This window comes from Microtus pennsylvanicus, chromosome 10, assembly GCF_037038515.1.
Source record: "Microtus pennsylvanicus isolate mMicPen1 chromosome 10, mMicPen1.hap1, whole genome shotgun sequence".
Lineage (NCBI taxonomy): Eukaryota > Metazoa > Chordata > Mammalia > Rodentia > Cricetidae > Microtus > Microtus pennsylvanicus.
The window spans coordinates 67,637,373-67,660,574 of record NC_134588.1 but is presented as its reverse complement, the minus strand read 5'-3'; the positions used below and the strand labels follow the sequence as shown (position 1 = coordinate 67,660,574).

Sequence of the window (23,202 nt, the reverse complement as noted above, 5' to 3'; positions counted from 1 at the left end):
GGTCACCCAAGGGAAGTTTTTTACTTCCAACCATCATCACCGGGGACTCTGGCCATAGATGAATTTAAATGGAGGCTGGAGTCTCAGTTGTTTACCCTGAGATGATGCCAGGCTGCAGGAGACACCACAAGCTGAGATTACCCTATTCCCACCCAAGAACAGACCATTTGAAGGAAATTCCTGTAGATAGAAACACCTGCTAGCGCACATGCATTCACCAGGAAATCCTAGACAAATGTCAGCCAATCAGGGGTCTTAAAACCTCAGAAACCCCTCACCCCCACCTTTACTACTATAAAACCCTTTTCTAATTGAGCTTGGGGCTCTCCAGATATTCCAATACATTGGACATGCGGAGAGACCAAGCTTGCAAACTTGATTAAAATAAAGGCTCTTTGCTTTTACATATGGGACTTGGTCTTTTTCGTTGGCTTTTGTGAGGACCCACGGATTTGGGCATAACACAGGTAAAATAAAATGAACAAATCTAAAAAAAAAATTATTTGCTGACCCCTGAAGGCCTACAGAACAAAATAACTCTTGAGTTGAAAGCGAACCTGAGAAAAGCCTACATGAGTCGGGCCTGTGGGCAAGACTATGATGCATGTTCTTGACTGATGGCTGATGTGGGAGGGCCTAGTTCATGGAGTGTAGCACTGCCGCTGGGCAGGCTACGCTGAGATGCTGACCACAGCAGTAGAAACCCTGAGACAGCAAGGACACAGACCAAAGCCCTGGCTCTCTCGCCAGTCTTTATGTTTTCCAATGGCAAATGCTAAATAAATACACTAAGTTCCTTAACTAACGCCTCCCATTCTCAGGACAGAAGGGGCTAATGCTTGGCGTAAACTACTGAACCTATGGCCTACAAGCTCAGGTCAGCTGTCTGGCAGCTTAAAGCATGTTACTTCCCAGTTCTGTTTCTGCCCGTCAAGATTTCCCTTTAAAGAAAGAAAAGGAAAGAAAAGAAAAGAAACAGAAGAAGCATGAGCTTGGGTACAGCCTACTGTAACATTAGCCTATGAAAAGATCATTTCTAAACTTCACGGCAAGATGTCCTTTCTATGTATATCATACAATAAAAGAAATCCTCAGATGTTCAACTCATAGATTCTTATCAATGCCATAATAAATTAAATTATATGGTTTGAAGAACACTCCAGTGCCTTCAAAAGGCTCAGATATTTCCTACTACTCAATCTTCCATCACCTGAGCAGAGGATGTTCAGAAATGTTTACTTTCAAGTGTTACTTATGGTTTGATTGCCTTAAAAACTTTCTAGCCCTGATTAACAAAATTGTGAGTGATCAAATAAACTTTCGAAAGTGTTTGGCCATTGGCTCATCTGTGAAAACCTGACCTTGTCTCACGGAAGCTTAAATCATAGAGGGCAGAGTAAGGTTCTGATGAAAACGTTAACCACTATTTGACATCACCAAATACCGTTCCAAAGTCAGCAAGGTGCTGATAAGATCAAGACATGCCTTTTTAAAAGCAACCTTTTACTACTTGACAGTTTCCTTTCAAACAAGAAATCGCCCCAGCAAAATGTTGGGGTGCCTATACAGGCAGCCCTGGCTGCCCCCAAACTCCTTATTTAGACCCAGATTGGCCTCAGCTCATGGATCTGTCGGCCCAGATGGGATTAAAAGCTCGAAAAACAAAAACAAACAAACAAAAAAGCATGGCCATCACTGTCTCACCGAGTTTAAGATTACTATTCTCCTTCCTCTCACATCAATGAAACGAACAGATCCAAAGTCCAAGTTATGAACAGCCTTTATGGCAATACTCTTTTAAAAAGTCAGGGACCACAGCTTCAGCTTTTAGAACAGGTCAGTTATGCCTCAAAAACATCTTCATTCAAGGTATCTTCTGCCTTTGTGACAGAAGTCAGTAATGTATTTGACAATATACATAGTTGTGCATAGAGGTTAAAAACCACTTCGCTACCATACACTGAATGATTCCAGGTTTTCTGCTAAAGAACTGAGAGAACACAGGGCAGATACATGGACCCCACTCCGGAAAAGAAATCTGAACAACCAAACTGACCCCCACACAATTGCTTTATGCAGAACTGGAAGACACAAGGGACTTGGGATCACGAAACCCTGGGTTCCAAAGTCGAACACGCTTCTGGGTCTAACTCTAGCCTGTTGGAGATGGTAAGTCAGCCATACCCCTAGGGGCTGTCTCCCACAGCTCACACGGTTCCATTTAGGAGACACTCATCAAAGCTGAATCACAGTGATCTTCCCAGAGAGATGACAGTAGAACCTGCAGCCCGTGCCCAGGAATTGTGTACTCTATGTGGGGGCCAGCCATGAAATCTAAGTCTGGGCAGGTCACCCAAAGGAAGTTCTTTACTTCCAACCATCATCACCTGGGCCTCTGGCCATCGATGAATTTAAATGGAGTCTGAAGTCTCAATAGCTTACCCTGAGACAACCCCTGGCAGGCCCGACCCCCACCCGAGAGCAGACCATTCAAAGGAAATGCCTGGCATTGCAAGAGCTGTGGACAGAGACACCTGCCAGTGCACCTCAACAGGGCACCCCTAGACAAATGTCAGCCAATCAGGGGCCCTAAACCTCAGAGACCCCCCTCACCCCCACCTCTACTACTATAAAACCCCTTTTTTGTTTTGGTTTTTTTTTTTTCCCCGAGACAGGTTTCTCTGGGGCTTTGGAGCCTGTCCTGGAACTAGCTCTTGTAGACCAGGCTGGCCTCGAACTCACAGAGATCCACCTGCCTCTGCCTCAGGAGTGTTGGGATATTCTAATTGAGCTCGGGGCTCTCTGGATATTCCAGTACGTTGGACATGCAGAGAGACCGAGTTTGCAAACTTGTTTAAAATAAAGGCTCTTTGCTTTTACATATGGGATCCCAAGCAAGGTTTCCAATGGCAGCGCCACCTCCCCCGACACTTTCTGCTTTCGACTTCCCGTTAAGAAGCTTTCGGTTAAAGGCAAAGATAAGATGAAAACGATGGCGCCCGGCCGGGCGATGGTGGCGCACGCCTTTAATCCCAGCACTCGGGAGGCAGAGGCAGGCGGATCTCTGTGAGTTCGAGACCAGCCTGGTCTACAGAACTAGTTCCAGGACAGGCTCCAAAGCCACAGAGAAACCCTGTCTCGAAAAACCAAAAAAAAAAATAAATAAATAAAGAAAACGATGGCGCCCCATCTGGATTCCAGCACCGTGGAAGAACTGGGTGAGGGGCGAGGACGGCAGGAACCTAAGCTCCGGGTCCTGCACAAAGTCATCCCGGAGGTCGCCAAGTTTCTTTCCCCCACTTCCCTGGCACCTGCCAGAGCTCAGGACCAGAGGATGGCTTGCCGCGCCCGCCTCTGGGACCCGGGTTCGAGACCCGCCGCGCCATGCGTGGGCGCCCATCTTCCCCACCGGCGCGAGCGGCCCCCGGCGGCCAGGGATTGACAGTCACCACCCGGAGCGACGGGCGTGGAGACCCCCCCCACCCACCCCGGAGCACGCGCAGCCCCGAGCTCACCTGGCGGCTGGCCGCGGCCTCCAGGGCGGCCTGTGGGCGCGGGCCGGGCGGGACGGCGGTGTGCGCGAGCCAAGCCGCCGCCGCCCGCCTCGCCCTTCACCCGCCGGCCGCTCCGCGCCCCCCGGGGGAGAGCGGCGAGCGCGGACAGCGCGGGTCCCGCGGCGGCGGCGGCGCGGCGCGGGGCGGCGCGACTCAGGAGTCGGAGAGGGCGGCCGCGGGCGCCGCCGCCTCCTCCTCCATGACTGTTTACCCGGCTGCATTGTGGGAGTTTGACCTCCGCCGCCAACCGCCGCCTCAGCTCGCGCCGTCGCTGCCGCGCACGCCATGGGAGCCGTGACTGACGGTGAGGCCGCCGCGGGGTGCGGGGACGCGGGGGAAGCGGGGCAGTGCCGGGCTCCGGGCCGTCTGGGGTCGGGGGGAATGGGGGTGGGGGGCTCCCGGGGCGGCGGCGGAGCTCGGGGAGCCCCGGGAGATGCGTTGCGCCGCCCAGGGGGCTTCGCAGGCCGGGCTGGGTCTGGCCCACGGACCGTGAGCTGGGTCTCCTGGAGCTCGGAGCGCGGTGCAGCGAGGACACCGAGTTGGGGACTGGCTCCAGCAGGCACAGGGGCGTCTGGAGGGCCGCTCGGGAAGTGTACCTGGGCCACCTACAAGATAAAAAGCGCCGTGGAACCGGCAGCTGAGACCGCGGCGGCTCCGGGAGGGAGCGTGGGGAGGGGGTTTTGCAGGCCTGGGTGGATTGGTGGGGATGGGTTGGATTGGGGGTGATGGATGGGGAACGGTTGGTGTCTGTGGGCTGAAAGCAGAATTAAGGGGACGTTTCGGGGGAGGTGTGGACTTTAGCGATGGGCAACCGGAGCCAGAATTTGCTTAGGTACCCACTTGGTAGCAAGGTTTCCATTCATGGCTTGTGGGGCTGGGATTGAGAGGGGGACCAGTAGCTATGAATATCAGTGGAGAAACTGAGGACTGACGTCCAGGACGTGGGAAGAAAAGCCCAAATGTGAGGACTGGTCGAGATGTCTAGGTGGGGGATAGATAGAGGGATTTTAACCCTTTTTTGAGGCCAGTGCCGTTTATCAGAAGGTGTTTACCTTTCTTCCGGGCAGCGCTTTACTTAACACAGTTTGCTACCCAGAAGCTGCAGGCAAAGTCTTTCCATCTTAGATGTTTGTAGCTCGCTGTGGGTGTAACCGTTAAATAATTGGGGTGGAGGGAAGGTGTGTTTATTGTGTGTGCGCCTCTGTGCTGTCTCTGGCCGCGTCTCCCTCCCTCTCTCCCCGTTCCCCAGTCAGAGGATAACTTGCTGAGGTCACTTCTTTCTTTCCACCCTGTGGGTCCTGGGGATTGAACTGAGGTGGTTGTGGATCCGTTTCTACCTGGCATTTACAAAACTTGAAAGACTTCCTTCCCCTCTTCCTTTGAAGGATAAATAAGTATAGTAGGACTGGAATTACAAGTGACCAACCACTTGTACAAATCCCAAAATGCTCCGGGTGGTGGTGGTGGTGCACGCCTTTAATCCCAGCACTCGGGAGGCAGAGGCAGGCGGATCTCTGTGAGTTCCAGGCCAGCCTGGTGGTCTACAAGAGCTAGTTCCAGGACAGTCACCAAAGCTACAGAAAAACCCTGTCTCGAAAAACAAAAACAAAACAAAAATCCCAAAATGCTGAAAGAAATTGAGTACATCAGGTATTAATTAGCTAGAACTTGGAAAAGTTAAGCACCATGGATTTTTATAGTCAGGGAAAGCCATTGGAAAGTTTTTTGATTTGGTTTTGGTTTCGTTTGGATTTTTTGAGACAAGGTCTTTCTATGTAGCCTTCGCTGTCCTGGAACTTCCTCTGTAGATCAGGCTGGCCCTGGAATTCACAGAGATCCCCCATAGTTCTGCCCCCTGAGTGCTGGGACTAAAGGTACTTGCCTCCACACCAGTACAAGCTTTAAGTGCGATGCGATCAGATCTGCTTTTGTGTAATTAATTAGAGTATTTCTTTGCAATGCTGAGAACAGGGCCACAGTCTTATTCATTTTGGAAAGTGTTTTACTTCTTATCCTGATCTACATCCTCAGCCCCTGCATGTGAGGAAATGGGAAGGGTTGCTGAAAACACCCCCTTCACTAACCTTTACTGTAGCAGGTGTCCGCCAGTGTCCTAATTATCCCTGATTTTTTTTTGTTTGTTTGTTTTTTGTTTTGTGAGACAGGGTTTCTCTGTGTAGCCCTGGCTGTTCTGGAACTAGCTCTTGTAGTGACTCACAGAGATCCACCTGCCTCTGCCTCCCGAGTGCTGGGATTAAAGGCGTGCGCCACCACCGCCCGGCATTAACCCTGTTTTATAGAAGTTGCTACTCAAAGAAATTAAGTAACTTGTCCAGAGTTGTAGTAGTAGTAAATTCCAGAACCTGAGCTTAAAAGCCAAGCCCCCCCCCCCCGTGTGTGTGTGTGGGTCTGGTGTCTGGAGTCCCCCAGAGTGTCCTATCTGTAGTACATGATTCTGAGCTGGTACATAGGTGCTGGGAATTGAACCAGTACCTCTGGAAGGACAGCCTGTGCTGTGCTCTTAACTGCTGAGGCATCTCTCTGCCTGGCCAGCATGGTCTGAGTGCAGTTCCTGCTGCAGTGGTGCTAGTGAGAGGTGATGGGGCCAGCCCTCCAACCAAGGGACTTCAGTAAGTGAGCAGAAGTCAGGCCAATTGCTGGACTGGTCAGACGTTTCTGACTTGCATGATTTTGTACCTTGCTCCAAAGGAGTGGTGCATTTGTTGGGTGAGGGAAGGAAAGGAATGATGAGCTATAAACTTGCCAACTTTAACCCCTAACTCTTAGAGGCCACAAGAAGCCCACTTTTGAAACTGCAACTTCTGGCCTTGTGGCGATTACCTAGCTTCTTTGAGGCTCGGTTTTGTTCTCTGTAAATTGAGATAATAATAAAATCTACCTCGGAATGCTGTTTTAAAAATAAAGGGCATTGTGCTGAATCAAACACATGGTAATAGTCAGTACATGTTGTCTTTACTAACCTCTACCACTCCCCCAGGGAGAACTGTATCTGCACTGATTGCCATTCCCTACCTTGTTTGGGGAAGAGAATTGAACTAAAGTAATTACTAAGGAAGCAATCAACAAATATGAGGTGCTAGGTATAGAAGGAAATTAGAGGGGTGATACTGGGATCTGGACAGCATTATCTCTGTGTGTGTGTGTCTGTGTGCATGCTTGTGCCTGTGTGTGCTTTTGTGTGTGCATGTGCATACGCTAGTAGGGATTGAATCAAGACTCCTTTGCATGCTCTGCAAGCACTCTGCATCCCCAGCTTGCTCACAAACAGAAAAGCCAGTGAGGAGGTTCTGGGGAGTTAGTGACTTAGGCAAGGGGCAGCTCATTTCTGACAAAACCACTCCTAAGTTTTGCCAACTTAAAGCTGGTTAAGATATGTCACTGGTAATTTAAATTATTCTAACAGCCTATGTGTTGTAGATGATAATTTAAGGTGTGTTGAATTGTGTTAGAGCCCATTTTCTAGTACAGAGAACATTAAGTAGATATGCTGGTGTCTAGAGTAACGGATGGGAAGTGAGAAAATGGGGAAATGTCCCACTTAATAGAGCAGTTTGACTTTACAGCTCTCATGCACATATACTTATTAAATTTCAAATGATTTTAACATGCTCATAAACAGTATGACAGAATAATGGCACTATTCAGTAATGTAATTGTATATCTTTTCCAATGAAGGCAAAGATGACACTGGTCATCTGTAAATGGACGATGATAGCATAGACTTTATGGGGTCGTTTCAAGGATACAGAGTGGTAATTCATGTAAGCACTTTGAAAGTGAATGGCTATTCATTAGCTAAGCTGGTTCAGCTCTCAGTGCGCGGAGACAAATGGAGTGAACATTGTAGAAGCCTTTGCTGCCTTTGTTCACCAGGGCCAGTACATTACATTCATCCCGTTTGCCCCTCTGCATGTGGACTACTTCAAATATTGAATAATTTCTCTTTAGCTAAGGTAGGTTTTTAAAGCAAAATTGAAGTTTTATCCTTAAATTATGCAATTGTGCAATCCCACTTTCCCTTGCTAAATACTGGGATTGTGGGCATGTCTGCCTTAAAATTTTTTAATTTTGGTTTTACCGTGAATAGTTTGTTTAAACGGGACATAAGTACCTCAGATGAGAGCTGCATTTACACGGAAGGAGTCAAGCTCCCTTGTTTATTTATTCTGTCTCCCTTTTTATATATTCTTATTGTTGACCTAATGATTTTAAAGTTCACGAAGGGTGGGGACAGGAGTTCTGCCATGAGGAGTGCAGCAGATGGGCATATGTAATTCATCTCAACAACACACGAGTGGGGTGATGCAATGATAAATCTAATAGGAATCTATGTAAACATATCATAGTGTCTCCTCGAGTTAGTGTCAATAAAGTCGTTTCTAAGCTGTTTTTGCTTATTTGTGTTTATAGAATGGCCCCAAGGCCTGCCGGGAGTAGCACAAGCAACCAGATTACTTTTGAAGGCTTCAATCATGGTAATTTAGGAAGTCGAAAGCACTTTAGGAGCCTGGAGTGGTTGTGCACCCCTTTCCTTAGTCCCAACACTCTGGAGGCAAGCAGATCTCTCGAGTTTGAGGCCAGCCTGGTCTGCAAAACGACCAGAGTGGCTTTGCCAGCCAGGACAACACACAGAGAAACCCTGTCTTAAGGGAAAAAAAGAAAACATTTTAGGTATGTTCAGTATAGGGTCTAAATGAGGAGGTGTTGCTGAAAATAAAGATGCTCCTGCCGTATGTGTTAGGAATAAAGAGAAAGGAAGCTATTCTCAGTCCGGGAATGTACCTTTCTCCTCATTGTTAGCGTAGCCCCTACAAGGTGTATGTTCCAGCAGTAATTCTTGTCTGGTTTTCTAGGCAGTAACTGTCCACACAACATTTAAGAAAGGAATGCTGTGACCTTGCTATAAGTTAGAGGCAAACAATCATAACTGGGCAATTTTTTTTTGAATACATATTACATATTTACATAAATACCTAGTTGTATGTCTAGCTAAGTATCTTCATTTACTCATGTAACGCTTTTAGGGCATTGCAAGCTGTGGGTTAAAATTTAAAGATTTAAAAGAGTAATGTGTGAGGCATTATCCTACGGACTGACATTTTCTTTCACTTCTGTTTTCAGTGTGATTCTCAACAGCCCACAAACTAGGTAGTTTTATCCCCCACACACACACCCCTCCATGGAGTTACAAGCTGATCTCATGTGCTCATACACAAAGCAAACTTTGGGTACACAACCAAAACCTTTGTCTCCAAGTTTCAGTTTCTGGCTCAGTCCTTAGAAAAACTGTGCTTAGAGAGTAATAGGGCTGAAGTGCACGGAGGGTCTGAGACTGCCCAGATAAGAGCCTCTGCAATGCCAGCTGAGTTCCCACTTCCCTCTCATGCCCCCTGCCCAATCCCAACCTGCCTGCTGGAACTTGGGCTTCTCCTCTTCCATTAAGCTACTTAGTTCCTAACTGCCTGTGGCTTGGCAACTTCCTGACTAGTCTTCCTGCTTGTGGGTTTGCCCAGTTGCCATCTTCCACTTGCTCCTGCCCATGTACCAAGAGATACAGCCCTCTCTGAAGGCAGCCTGTAAACTACCATTCCTATTGCCGCCTTGGCCTTCTCATCTGGTCTTCAGGTTCTGGTGTGCCCTTTCCCCAGCTCTAGAGCTCACCGCCTCGACCTGCTGGCGAGGCGTGAAGTGGGAAAACTTTAGCCTTCTTTGCTTTTATAACAGAATAACTCCCAGATTTTGAGTACTCTTCTGGTATCTAAGTCAAACTGTACATTTCTTCACCTTCTAGTTTGTCTTCCAGTGACTGGTTTTTTTGCTTTGTTTAGTTTTGTTTTTGTAGTGAGGGCCTTCTCTTGATAGCTCCTTTCATTTGTTATTTTATGTCTTCCCAGGGTATCTATGCAAACGCAAGCATATGTAAATATACTTCTCCCTCCCATTTTTATTTCAATGACAGCATACTATACATTCTTTGTCTTGGATCTTAATTTATCTCTGTATCAAAAAGTATTTCCTCATCCTTTGTTTCCAGATTGATAATATCTCATTCTGTTCTTATACCAAATTTTAACTTGTTCACCCACTTACAGAAATTTGGGGTGTTTTTCATTTATTATTAAAATGTTATAGTATATAAATGGTGTCATTGCTTAATTCAGCTATATCTAATACTGCTGAATGAAACCTGTGTTAGAAATTTTGAGAAATGTTGATAAAGAGCCACTCAAATCCCACCTGATCTGATTGTCCCCAGCTCATCTGTAACATGTTCTCTTCTAACTACCGCCGCTGCCTCAGTGTGTGTGCTGATGCAGATGCTATTTCTGCTCTGAGATTGAGAGGCTTCCTAGCCTCAGCATTTACTTTTATGCCTTTTGTGCATAAATTTTGCTCACACCTTTTGTATAAGTACTTGTTGCTATGACAATGAAAATAACGGCCGCTAGTCTTTGTTAGTGTTTAATAAAGGCAGTGGTCTTTAGAAGGCCTTTGAGGCATCACAAACCCAATTTTAAAATACTGAAGTCAGGCTGGGCATGGCATCATGCCTTTTAATTCCAACACTCTAGAGGCAGAGGTTGAGTGAGCTCTGTGAGTTCCGGGGCATCCAAGACTCTGTCTCCAAAAAAGAAAAGATCTTGAAGTCTGTCATGGTACCTCACACCTGTAACAGCAATTAAGAGACTGACACAGAAGGCTAGGCTGACCTACATATCTGGGCTGTAGAGGAAAGTCAAGTTGGCTGGGGCTGTTGATTTGGTGTATTGGCTTCTCAACATTTCCCAAATTGGAGTGCTGCGTTCATATGTGAAGATGCATAGATCTTAAAGTGTTCACCCAGAACTATCACAATATTTTTTTTTAAATATTTATTTATTTATTATGTATACAATATTCTGTCCGTGTGTATGTCTACAGGCCAGAAGAGGGCACCAGACCTCATTACAGATGGTTGTGAGCCACCATGTGGTTGCCGGGAATTGAACTCAGGACCTTTGGAAGAGCAGGCAATGCCCTTAACCACTGAGCCACTGTCACAATATTTTTAGTTACTAGACTTAAGATAGTAGTTGTGGTGGTGGCTCCTCTCTGTCTCCTACTGCAGTTGTGTCTGACATCCCAGGCATCCAGGAAGAAGGGCAGTGCTTGGTAGGAAAGGAGAGAGGAGCAGAGCACCTGAGCAGCACCATTACTTCCCGATGCTGAGCAGAGTGGATGCTCCTTCTGTCCCATTTAGACCGTCAATGTTGTCGTGCATGTTAAGCACACACCTTCATATTCCTCTTCTTAATTCTTCGTGTGTGTGCGTGAGCTCCTGTGTGAGCAGGTGCTAGAGAGGTCTGGAACTCTAGCTCAGTACTGCCCAACAAGGTGCTGGGATGACAGGCATTGAGTGCTGAGAACTCTGCTCCGTGGTTAATGAGCTTTGCTCTCCAGCCCCAAGGCTGCCTTTACTCCCAGCACTTGACAGAAGCCGGCTGCAATCTTATGTGCGGGGTGTTTGAGGCCAGCAAGGTCTACACAACAAGTTTCAGAACAGCCAGGAGTGCAAAGTGAGACCTTGTCTCAAAAGTGTATGTGTGTGTTTGGGTTTTTTTTGTTTGTTTGTTTCCCAGGCTGTGTAACAAACAGCCTGGCTGTTCTGAAATTCTCACTGTAGACCAGGCTGGCCTTGAACTCTCAGAAATCTGCCAGCCTCTGCTTCCTGAGTGCTGGAATTAAAAGCCTGTGCCACTAGCACCTGGTGATTTTAATCTTTTAAAGGACTAAGTTTTATTTATCTGGGTCTCTTGAAGTAACATTGTTTAGTGATTAAAGTTTGAAAAATTAGTGTTTTTGAAACATAAAGTTAAATGATTGGACAAATCTGTAGCTTGCACAGCCTTTCAAAAGTTTAAAGTGTCTAAGGCTGTCCTGACCTGGGCCCATCTCTCTCGCCTGTCCTTACAAACACCTGTGCCTACACACAAGCGCTGTTGTCAGAGACTTAGCTGTTGATTCATGTTGTCTCTCCAGAAATTATTCATACTTTAAATGTTTATTCAAAATATTATTCAATTAGTTAAAAAGAAAATTAAAGCCCAGAAAACAAACAAAAATTATAAAATGGTATCTAAGAAAATCATTTGCATCTTTATAGTCCCCTTATCAGAAACAATCACTATTACTGTCCATTACCCATGAACCCCTCCAGAGATATTTTCTGCATGTGTGCACACACTTCTTTACATTTTCTTACACACTGGACAGCAGCATGCTCCATGTCTCAGAAGTCACTTTAATCATCTAAAGAGGTTGTGTGGGGTCTGCAGTGCAGTCTTTCACTACAGACAAGACTGTTGCGCATGCCGTGCGTACCTGTAACTCCAGCCTCTGCCACAGAGTATCAGAACAAGCTGCATAGCTGCAGAGAGAGATCCTATCTCAGAACCCAACAGGAAAAGAGAAAAATTATGCTTGCAGGGATTAAAGCTGCATCCATTTCAAGTATTGTTCATTATATCTGTCCTTGCATGTTTAACAGTGTGTGAGTACAGTTTCTGAATGTCTTGTCAACAGTGTGGTGCACATTATGATCTGCTAGATGGAAATGGATTTTTCCCGTTTCCTTTTGTCTTTCTGATTATGGCCCAGCACTATTTGGTCCCAGTAAGAACTCTAGCTCAGTACTGCCCAACAAGGTGGTTTGGACCCCGTTTGTTCTGTCATCATTTGCATTACTTTTGTGTTTTACTTTCTCTTTGCATTGAAGCAAAGAATGAGACGTGGAATCAGGTGTAGTGGCTCACACCTGTCGTGGAAGGCAGAGGCTGCACAGTGATTTCCAGAGCAGCCTGTACTGGTCAGACAGCAGCAACAAAAATGAGAGTTGCTTTAGAGCGTGTAACAACTACGTTATATTACTTCATGAAGCTGCACTCTTTTCTCTGACCTGCCATGTCTGAATGAGTTGATACTGCATGCAAGGATCCTTCCTTTCCCTGTCCTCCTGTCAGTTCCTCTCATCTAGCTAGACATACGTCCTGGGTAGACTGTGTATAGTACTGATTAGATGTGTGTAGTCCTGATTAGATGTGTGTAGTCCTGATTAGATCTGTGCAGTCCTGGATAGATATGTGCAGTCCTGGATAGATGTGTGCAGTCCTGGATAGATCTGTGCAGTCCTGGATAGATGTGTGCAGTCCTGGATAGACTGTGTGTAGTCCTGGATAGACTGTGTGTAGTCCTGGATAGATCTGTGCAGTCCTGGATAGATGTGTGTGCAGTCCTGGATAGATGTGTGCAGTCCTGGATAGATGTGTGTAGTCCTGGATAGATCTGTGCAGTCCTGGATAGATGTGTGCAGTCCTGGATAGACTGTGTGCAGTCCTGGATAGATGTGTGTGTAGTCCTGGATAGATGTGTGCAGTCCTGGATAGATGTGTGCAGTCCTGGATAGATGTGTGCAGTCCTGGATAGATGTGTGCAGTCCTGGATAGATGTGTGTGCAGTCCTGGATAGATGTGTGCAGTCCTGGATAGATGTGTGCAGTCCTGGATAGATGTGTGCAGTCCTGGATAGATGTGTGCAGTCCTGGATAGATGGGTGCAGTCCTGGATAGATGTGTGTGTAGTCCTGGATAGATGTGTGCAGTCCTGGATAGATGTGTGCAGTCCTGGATAGATGTGTGCAGTCCTGGATAGATGTGTGCAGTCCTGGATAGATGTGTGCAGTCCTGGATAGATGTGTGTGCAGTCCTGGATAGATGTGTGCAGTCCTGGATAGATGTGTGCAGTCCTGGATAGATGTGTGCAGTCCTGGATAGATGTGTGTGCAGTCCTGGATAGATCTGTGCAGTCCTGGATAGATGTGTGTGCAGTCCTGGATAGATCTGTGCAGTCCTGGATAGATGTGTGCAGTCCTGGATAGACTGTGTGTAGTCCTGGATAGACTGTGTGTAGTCCTGGATAGATCTGTGCCGTCCTGGATAGATCTGTGCAGTCCTGGATAGATGTGTGCAGTCCTGGATAGATGTGTGCAGTCCTGGATAGATGTGTGTGTAGTCCTGGATAGATCTGTGCAGTCCTGGATAGATGTGTGCAGTCCTGGATAGATGTGTGCAGTCCTGGATAGATGTGTGCAGTCCTGGATAGTGTAGTCCTGGATAGATCTGTGCAGTCCTGGCTTCCATTGGTTTGGGCAGATTTTTTTCAAAAGTGGTTCTCTTAACAATTATTGGCTTAGCCTTTCTGTTAGACCTGCAAATTTCCTCTCACAACCCATGGAATGCCAGTTCTGAGGGCAGAGTTTCACCTGGGCCCTCATCCCAACATACCATAGATAATCATTTTTCTTTGAGGGGGAAAAAGACATTTTTAATTGTGACAAGAAATTAAATTTACCAGTTTTACTTTCTTGCTTTTAAGTGGCAGCTCAGCCAGTGGCATTAAATATACTTACACTTAAACTCATTTTCTTTTGGATGCGCAAATGAGTAGTAATACTGGTTGTCTTGAGGATTACCCAAAACCAAATGTTCATTTCAATTCTTACCCTTTTTCCTCTAGACGAGGTCATAAGGAAGCGTCTTCTGATTGATGGAGATGGTGCTGGGGATGACCGGAGAATTAATCTCCTCGTGAAGAGCTTTGTCAAGTGGTGCAACTCTGGATCCCAAGAGGAGGGGTACTTACTTCCTCAGCCGTTTCTATACCAACGTCCTGGTGGAGTATTCTCTAGGCCATGTTAAATAGTTCTCTTCACCTTCCCTATTCGGTGCAGCCACTTCCTGACTGACTATTCTCTTTCCCAGCCTCCTTTGTGTCTGTATAACATGCAGAAAGCGCAGGAGTAAAAGGCGAAACAAAGATTAAATTCAGACTCAATAGTTTGATTACCTTTAATATCAAATCAATATTTGCTTAATATCTCTAAATGAAGATTTCTCTTTTCTTACTAAGTTAATATATAAGTTGCTGCAAAATGATTACACGCGAATTTTTTGAAGTTTTTTCTGGATTTTCTGCTCAAGTGATTATATTGTATAGAGTAGGAAAGTTGTAAGAATAGAATTCTGAAGAAAACTTTATTTGTGTTTGTGTGTGTGTGTCTGTATTTATTTTGGTTTTTCGAGACAGGGTTTCTCTGTAGCTTTTGGAGCCTGACCTGGAACTAGCTCTTATAGACCAGGCTGGCCTCGAACTCACAGAGGTCCGCCTGCCTCTGCCTCCCAAGTACTGTGATTAAAGGCGTGCCTCATAACCACCCAACTCTGAAAAAAAAAAACCTCTTAATCAAAATATTGTTAAGGGTGATTAAAATAATTCAAACAGATGCCTTGAACTGAGCCTATGGTGCTGAGAACGGTAGCCTCACCTTGCCTTTGTAACCAGAGCAGCCTGTAAGTTCAAGTACACCTTATCTATCCAAGAAAATAATAAAGGCAGGTGTTCTAAGCTACTTTAAGTAAAACAAATAATTGCCTGAACACGGTTTTATTTAGTTTACAATTTTTTTTAATTCTTTCTCTTTTTCATTAGATATAGCCAGTACCAACGTATGCTGAGCACTCTGTCTCAATGTGAATTTTCAATGGGCAAAACTTTGCTGGTATATGATATGAATCTCAGAGAAATGGAAAATTATGAAAAAATATACAAAGAAATAGGTAAGTACTGTTTCTTGGTATAATTTTTTGTGGTTTGAGAAAAAAGCTGTCTGGTAATATTTGCACTGTAGTAAAGCTGTCGGTAATTGCCGGGTAATAAAGGGTCTGGTAAATGTCAGCAGCCACGGTGTCATGTAATAAGATGGAGCATGACGTGCTGTGAATGTCAGCGTCTTGTTTGATCAGTGGAGCTTCTGTTAAGAGTACAGATTATACATGTAATTATAATTACCTTCTTAAAACTCCCTTTTGTGTAGAATGTAGTATTGCGGGAGCACATGAGAAGATTGCTGAGTGTAAAAAGCAAATTCTTCAAGCAAAACGAATACGAAAAAATCGACAAGGTAAGAATGATTTGAAGGACTTTGTATGGATATTTTATTCCCAACTACAACTTCCATGAAGTTTTTAATATTGAAAGGTAAAATCTACAATGTGAATCAGTTTATAAAAAAATAATTATAATTAATTCTTAAAACTGTTACTTAAAATGGAGAAGGCAAGGTATAGTGAAAAAGATTTTTATTTTGCCGAATTTTATTGGTTACCCAAATATTCTCAGACATTTTTTCTATCTTTAGATCCTTTTTGCTAAGCGGTGTTGCAGTTTGTCTGTGAAGGTGAGCTATACGACAGACAGAGGTGTTTATCTGGTGGTTTAATGAAGCTACTTTTTAAATGGAAAAGAATTTAAACATTTTGTTAAGCACAAAGCAAGCAAACATATCCACACAAGTCCCTAACAGGAAAGTTAAGGTTTAGAGGACAGCAGGTTGGCCCAGTGGGCAAAGCACTTGCCGCCAAGCATGGCAGCTGAGTTTGAGCCCCAAAATCCTGTGTCCTGTGGTAGAGGAGAGACGTGAGCCTCTGGCCATACCATAGCACTACCACACACAGGCACTAAAGTACAGTGAAATACATTTCCATATTTCTGAAGAAAGGCTAGAGTTTAATTTTATTCCAGTCTCTGTTCTTTTAAAGTTAGCATCGCCTCCATATGGTTCCTAAGATATTTGAAAATCATTTTAATTTTGTATGTGTGTCTATGTGTGTGTGAATGCAGTGCCTATGGAGGGCAGAAGTGTATGTATGTATGTCTATGTGTGTGTGAATGCGGTGCCTATGGAGGGCAGAAGTGTATGTATGTATGTCTATGTGTGTGTGAATGCGGTGCCTATGGAGGGCAGAAGTGTATGCATGTATGTCTATGTGTGTGTGAATGCGGTGCCTATGGAGGGCAGAAGTGTATGTATGTATGTCTATGTGTGTGTGAATGCGGTGCCTATGGAGGGCAGAAGTGTATGCATGTATGTCTATGTGTGTGTGAATGCGGTGCCTATGGAGGGCAGAAGTGTATGCATGTATGTCTATGTGTGTGTGAATGCGGTGCCTATGGAGGGCAGAAGTGTATGCATGTATGTCTATGTGTGTGTGAATGCGGTGCCTATGGAGGGCAGAAGTGTATGTATGTATGTCTATGTGTGTGTGAATGCGGTGCCTATGGAGGGCAGAAGTGTATGTATGTATGTCTATGTGTGTGTGAATGCGGTGCCTATGGAGGGCAGAAGTGTATGTATGTATGTCTATGTGTGTGTGAATGCGGTGCCTATGGAGGGCAGAAGTGTATGTATGTGTGTCTATGTGTGTGTGAATGCGGTGCCTATGGAGGGCAGAAGTGTATGTATGTATGTCTATGTGTGTGTGAATGCGGTGCCTATGGAGGGCAGAAGTGTATGTATGTATGTCTATGTATGTATGTCTATGTGTGTGTGAATGCGGTGCCTATGGAGGGCAGAAGTGTCCATCTTATCCTGGAGTTGAGGCAGTGTGAGCTGCACAGGAGTGCTGGGAACTGGATTTGGGTTCTGTGAAACAGCAGTATATGCTCTTAACTGCTCAGCCATCGCTCCAGCCTCAAAAATCATTTTAAATGGTGGAACATTGCTCCTCCTGTCACGTAAATTGGAAGAAGTAAAAATAAAGAGCAATGTTTAAACCGCTTGGCTAAGGCAAGAGGGTTACAAATTCTTGCTAAGTCTGGGTCTCATGGAAACTTAGCTCTAAGTCATTTAAGTAAATGATGTCCATAACCAACAGTATTGTGGAAAACTAAATGAAAATAGAAAATGTTGTTATTTGATGATGGTGAGGTTTTGTGGCTTCACTTCTGTTTTGTTTTATACTGAAAAATATATTTTTTATAATGTAAAAGATTATTTAAATCAGCCTCACTGACTTACTATGCAGTGTCATGAAACAATGTGTTGCATGCTTTAGTGAGCTAATCAGTTCAGTATTTTACCACCATCACCACTACCCCAATCACTTCAGTATTTTACCACCATCACCACTACCCCTCCCCCAATCACTTCAGTATTTTACCACCATCACCACTACCCCAATCAATTCAGTATTTTACCACCATCACCACTACCCCTCCCCCAATCAATTCAGTATTTTACCACCATCACCACTACCCCAATCACTTCAATATTTTACCACCATCACCACTACCCCAATCAATTCAGTATTTTACCACCATCACCACTACCCCTCCCCCAATCAATTCAGTATTTTACCACCATCACCACTACCCCAATCACTTCAATATTTTACCACCATCACCACTACCCCAATCAATTCAGTATTTTACCACCATCACCACTACCCCTCCCCCAATCAATTCAGTATTTTACCACCATCACCACTACCCCAATCAATTCAGTATTTTACCACCATCACCACTACCTCCCCCTTCTTTTCCTGAGACAGGGTTCTTTGTGTAGCCCCGACTATCCTGAAACTCGCTTTGTAGGCCAGGCTGGCCTTAAACTCCTGCCTCTGCCTCCTAAATGTTAGGACTAAAGGTGAGTGCCACCACCGCCTGGCTTTTTATTCGCCCTTTTAAGAAGTGGCTTTGCATCTAGTTACAGGATGTATGAAGTTTCAATGGCTAATTTATAGCAAATATACCAGCTTACAATAATAATAATAATAATCAATATCAGTATCAATAATATCAATTCTAAGTGATTTTAAATGTGCAGTATTTTGTTAAGTTTAAAAATTAATTTATCATTTCATAAGAAAAGTTAGCGGAAGTTACATGACTTAATGTGGCAATTTCTGTGGAGCAGAAATAATGACATGAATTTAAAATCACTTCAGATTCTGAAATGTTTACATTTAAATGAGGAGAAAGTGCTGTCCACTAGATGTTCATGAAGATGATATGCTTATTTGTAATTTTATATTGTTTTAAATTATACTAATAAACTTAGTTCTTCCAGATTTTTAAGTCAACCAAATCCAGCAATTGAAAACAAATACGAAAAGTTTATACTGTGTGATGTTTTACTCTTTTGGCTTTTTGGGGGCCCACCACCCAGCTCCCAGATAAATCAAATCACACTTGGAGACTTATTCTTAGTTATGAGTGCCTGGCCTTAGTTTGGCTTGTTCTTGCCAGCTTTTCTTAACTTAAATTATCCTGACTACCTTTTGCCTCTGGGCTTTTATCTTTCTCTATTTCTGCATACCTTTCTTTCATAATTGCTCTGTGACTGGCTGGATGTGTGGGTAGCTGCCCCTGATGTCCTCCTCTCCTTGTGTCTGGCTTTTCTTTCTCTTACTCCTTGTTCTCTCTTTATAGTCTGTGTGCTAGCCCCGCCTCTCCTTGCTTCTGCCCTGCTATTGGCCATTAATCTCTTTATTAGGACCATCAGGTGTTTTAGACAGGCAAAAAATCACAGCTTCACAGTTATTCAAATGCAGCATAAAGAAAAGTAACACATAAAAATACTATTCCCAGTAAATTCAGTCAGATAATCTAATAAAAGCAAGGGCTACATCTAGTATCTCAGGCTTCTATGGCTTATTTTTTCTTCCTTGTCCTCAGTCTTTTGGGGCTGACCAAAATGGAGATCAAGGTCACACAGCAGGATATGGGAGATTTCCTTCATCTTCTTCATCTCCAAAGGAATTAATTGTATTAATGTTCCTAATCATCACTTCCAGTTTTTGCTTGTGCTCATGATAATTCTTAAACATCCTTCCACATTTTAATCCAGTCTCTGAAAGAAGTCAGGACAGGAACAGAAACAGGGCAGAAATGTGGAGGCAGGAGCTGGTGCAGAGGCCTTGGGGGATGCTACTTATGACTTGCTTCTAGCTTGCCTTTTTTGGGGTTGAGACAGCATTCTCAGTATTACAGCCCTGACTCCTGGAACTTGAGTTGTAGACCAGGCTGGCCTCACACTCCCCAAGGTCCACCTGCCTCTGCCTTCTAAGTGCTGGGGTTAAAGGCGTGCGCCATGCAGGGCTCATTGTTGTCATTTCTTTATTAATTTAGGAAAGTGAAGTTCTGATAATCCAGGTTCAAAAAGCTCCTTAACTTGTCAAATATTTTCATGTCTTTCAGAATATGACGCTTTGGCAAAAGTAATCCAGCATCATCCCGACAGGCATGAGACACTGAAGTAAGTTTAGAGCATTACAGGGAGCTGTCTTTCTACAGATAGTTGGAAAATTCCTTAGGCAAAGACAATGTTAATATGCATATCAAAATCACAAAAAGGACAGGTAGAACCTGACAAAGCAATACTACTCCGGAACAGGTGACATGACCCAGGAAGGAGCCAGCTTCCAAGGGGAAATATCTGACATCCCAAACCTTAGATAAAGTTACTAAACATCCCTGAGTCCTGAATTCACCCATTCTCTTAATCTAATCTCTTTTGTGATAACCAGCTTTGGGGACGCCCAGATTTGTTTGTTAGCAAAGGTGTCCTGCTCAATACCTGTCTTCTGTAGAAATTTCTATGTGGTCTGTGAGCAGGTAATTTTGTGGGACTGACTCTGTAAATTTGACTGCTAGAACAAAGAGTGAATAGTATGTCTCTAAGGCCTCCTGGTGTGGGGAATGGAAAGGTCATTCTGTTGCCCCTGTAGGAGAAGTTACACTGCTGAGGTGTTTTGGGAATGAATCCCATTCTGATGGGAGAATGGAGGCCTCACAAGGTTTCCACAGATATGACAGTGACTGTTCCAAAAGACAAGTGTTCGCGTTGCTCTGCAAAATGGGTTATTCCATGTGGACATGTATGTTTACACCTCCTGTGGATCGGCCTGTTGGTGTGTCAGCTGTACGTCCACTGTCTAGCCTTGTGGGCTCCAACACAGAATTGTGGAAGATCTATTGTGCATTTCATTTTCAGATAAGCACATAGTGTACATCAAAAGGAAGGGGCGGTCATGTTTCAGCATTACAGAATCTTGCGCTGCTTGATTAGATTATGTCCTCTCTCCAATGGTACTACCTAGAGATCTAGAATAAATTCACGTAATATGCCTAAGAGGAAACAAATATGTGTACCAATGCAGACTATACTAGATACATATTTTGTAACAGCTCAAGATACAAACAGTAAAAAAGACTTAATAAATTTCAAATTATGAAACATATACATCTCGTTTATGAAAAGCAACTCTCAAAATGTTATGTACTAATACTGTTAATTATTCAGAGATATAAATGATGCATCTAAAAGAATTAGAATAATATACAGATTATCTGAGTAGGAAGTAGAGGGGGAGAAATAGGTGTGAGATAGGAAATTGGGAGTCAGGTTCAGAAAGCATTTTAGTTAATTGGCAGAGTTTTTCTTTCTTTACCAAAAGAAAAACTGAAGTTGGTGTGCAAAATATATCTGTTCATAAATTTTAGTCTACATGACATTTTCTTGTCATTTTAAAATTTGTATCTAATAGTCTAGTTGTAATAAATCAGTACAATTTAAGAGATCAGAAATCATCCTCAGTTTCAAATATCTTACCACAGGAGTGTTAGATTCCTTATTCTTTCCTTTTCTTTTATGTGTTATGCTTTGTCTGCATGCGTGTCTGTGAACCACTTGTATGCTTAGTGTCCATGGTAGCCAGAGGAGTGTGTCAGATGCCTGTGACTGGAGTCACAGACAGTTGTGAGCCACCATATGGTGCTGGGAATAGAACCTGGGTCCTCTGGAAGGGAAGCAGGTGCTCTTAACTGCCAAGTTATCTCTCCCATCTCTCAAGACCCTTTTATTTTCAGAATATTATTTAGTGACCAAAATCATTATAAATTCTCTTAAGTAACAAAATATGACATTGTTTTGTTGTTTCCCCACAGGGAGCTAGAGGCTCTGGGCAAAGAACTGGAGCATCTCTCACATATTAAAGAAAGTGTTGAAGATAAGGTATTTGAATATATCCATAAGCCTTTATGTGTATGCATGTACACGTGTGCATGTGTGTGTGTGTGTGAGAGAGAGTGTGTGTGTGTGTGTACCAACTTATATATAAGTTGTTTCTTCTTAACACAGCTGGAATTGAGACGGAAACAATTTCACGTTCTTCTTAGTACCATCCACGAACTTCAACAAACATTGGAGAGTAAGTAAAAAACCATTTCAAAATTACTGCTTATGAAGATTTTAAATGATTAGGCTGTGTCTTTTAGAAGAATACCTTGACTAGAGAGTCTGCATCCAGGATCTAGTGGTATAACTGGATGGCAATAGAAAACACTCATTTTTTCAACTTTCTGTATGCGTGCAGAAGAGCAGTGATGTAATCTGTGCTTTTCACAATGGCTAGTAGTGAGAACGTTTCAAGGATGATGGGGAGTGTTTCCTAAGGATTCGGGACACGGGCAAGGTACTATAAGTCATCAGTATGTTAGGCTGCCTACATGCCTAGCAAGTGGGGTACTCCAAGATTTTGAAGACTTGATTTTTCTTGTGACTATAAACAACTGGAATTGTCTGTGTTCCCTGATGATGATTGTCTTTAAAAAAAAATATCAGGCTGAGACCTAGGTATCAGTTTGTTTGTTTTTAATGAAATCTATCATACAAATTTTATACACTTAGTAATGAGTAATCATAACTGAATCAGAATTTTTAAATGTATCAAATTTGTGTGTGTGTGTTTGGGGGAGAGGGTTGCATACATTGCTATGGCATGGGTGTGGAGGCCAGAGGACAGTCTGTTGAAGTCAGTTAGTTCTCCTTCCCCATGCGGGGATCCAGCCTAAATCGTTAGGCTCAACAAGATGTGCCTTTACTTGTTGAGCCATTGCAGCCATAACTTGCCATTTTGCCATCTTTGTTTTAAATGTATTTGCTAATACAAAATAAAACTTTTCATGCATGTTCTGGCCATAAAATGCAGGTGACGATGAATAAAGTTCTGTCTTCTTACCTGCAGATGATGACAAGCTGTCAGAGGTGGACGAAGTTCAAGAAAGTACCATGGAAACAGACTCTAAGCCGTAGATGGGCTGACTGTCCCCAGTCACAGGGACAGTGGAAAGCTGCATGGGCTTACTGGGTTTGGTTTATTGTGCTTTTGAGATGCTTCAACTTTGGCAGTGAAATGCTTTGCTTTTAAATATTAATTCATGTCTCACTCATATTTCTTCACAAAAAGGCAATGTATTTGGTGTATGTGTGTTTTTTAAATGCATTTTTATCCTTTAAGGTAAAATTCAACATCTGAAAACATTTAACAAAATGTCCCAAGCTGGATCTTTGTTTATCAAAACTGGGTAACTGGTAACAGGTCAGCTGAAGAGTCTGAGAAGATCATGTTTGGAATACACACGAGGAAGCACTTTTGAAAGTGAGGGGCCGTGATCACTACTACACGTGGAACATGTTCATTGCAGGGAAGGTTTCCACTCTGTTAGGAATTGCTGGTGTATGAGATCAGTCCATCTGCATTGCTTTTCTACGTCTCTCTCTGTTAGTGCTTGAGAAATGTGTTTAGTAAATGTTTCCTCTCCACTCTTTAGTTCTTTAGGAGTCATTTCTTACAATACTTATTTTTGGGCATGCATGCACGATACAAATGTTTCCATGCTTGTGCAAGGGTCTGCACTTGCTGTGGCATAGGTTAGGCTCAGATGGCAGCCTCGGCTCCTGCTCTGTCTTCCAC

At 43.8% G+C, this 23,202-nt stretch overlaps 2 protein-coding genes and 1 pseudogene across 7 annotated transcripts in view; 1 reads left to right on the top strand and 2 right to left on the bottom strand.

The window, feature by feature from the left end:
* Window positions 1-3,640, bottom strand: part of Atxn7 (ataxin 7) — a 153,291-nt gene extending 149,651 nt beyond the window's left edge. For all 5 annotated transcript variants that reach the window (XM_075988601.1, XM_075988606.1, XM_075988604.1 and 2 more), the window contains exon 1: window positions 3,516-3,640. The gene's annotated coding sequence lies outside the window, so the exon portion shown is untranslated. The remainder of the gene's footprint in view (window positions 1-3,515) is intronic.
* Window positions 3,167-23,058, top strand: Thoc7 (THO complex subunit 7). Of its 2 annotated transcripts, none has more exons than XM_075988609.1 (8): window positions 3,167-3,218; window positions 14,126-14,243; window positions 15,098-15,225; window positions 15,483-15,569; window positions 19,646-19,703; window positions 21,395-21,461; window positions 21,588-21,657; window positions 22,474-23,058. In XM_075988609.1, exons 1-8 carry the CDS (start codon window positions 3,179-3,181, stop codon window positions 22,539-22,541), a joined length of 636 nt encoding a protein of 211 aa, XP_075844724.1. In that variant the 5' UTR covers window positions 3,167-3,178; the 3' UTR covers window positions 22,542-23,058. The 2 variants fall into 2 exon arrangements, with proteins under 2 accessions (XP_075844724.1, XP_075844725.1); XM_075988610.1 differs by lacking the exon at window positions 3,167-3,218 and adding an exon at window positions 3,648-3,858.
* LOC142858306 (putative uncharacterized protein C5orf58) lies at window positions 19,042-19,275 on the bottom strand (annotated as a pseudogene).
* Window positions 23,059-23,202: the final 144 nt, after the last annotated feature.

What these genes read in the sequence shown, in the direction of transcription:
- Thoc7 (XM_075988609.1), top strand. Translation starts at nt 3,179, where the DNA reads ATGGCGCCCCATCTGGATTCCAGCACCGTGGAAGAACTGG. An exon ending in CAGCACCGTGGAAGAACTGG is followed by an intron (nt 3,219 to 14,125) that starts GTGAGGGGCGAG and finishes TTTTTCCTCTAG; the next exon opens with ACGAGGTCATAAGGAAGCGT. An exon ending in TCTGGATCCCAAGAGGAGGG is followed by an intron (nt 14,244 to 15,097) that starts GTACTTACTTCC and finishes CTTTTTCATTAG; the next exon opens with ATATAGCCAGTACCAACGTA.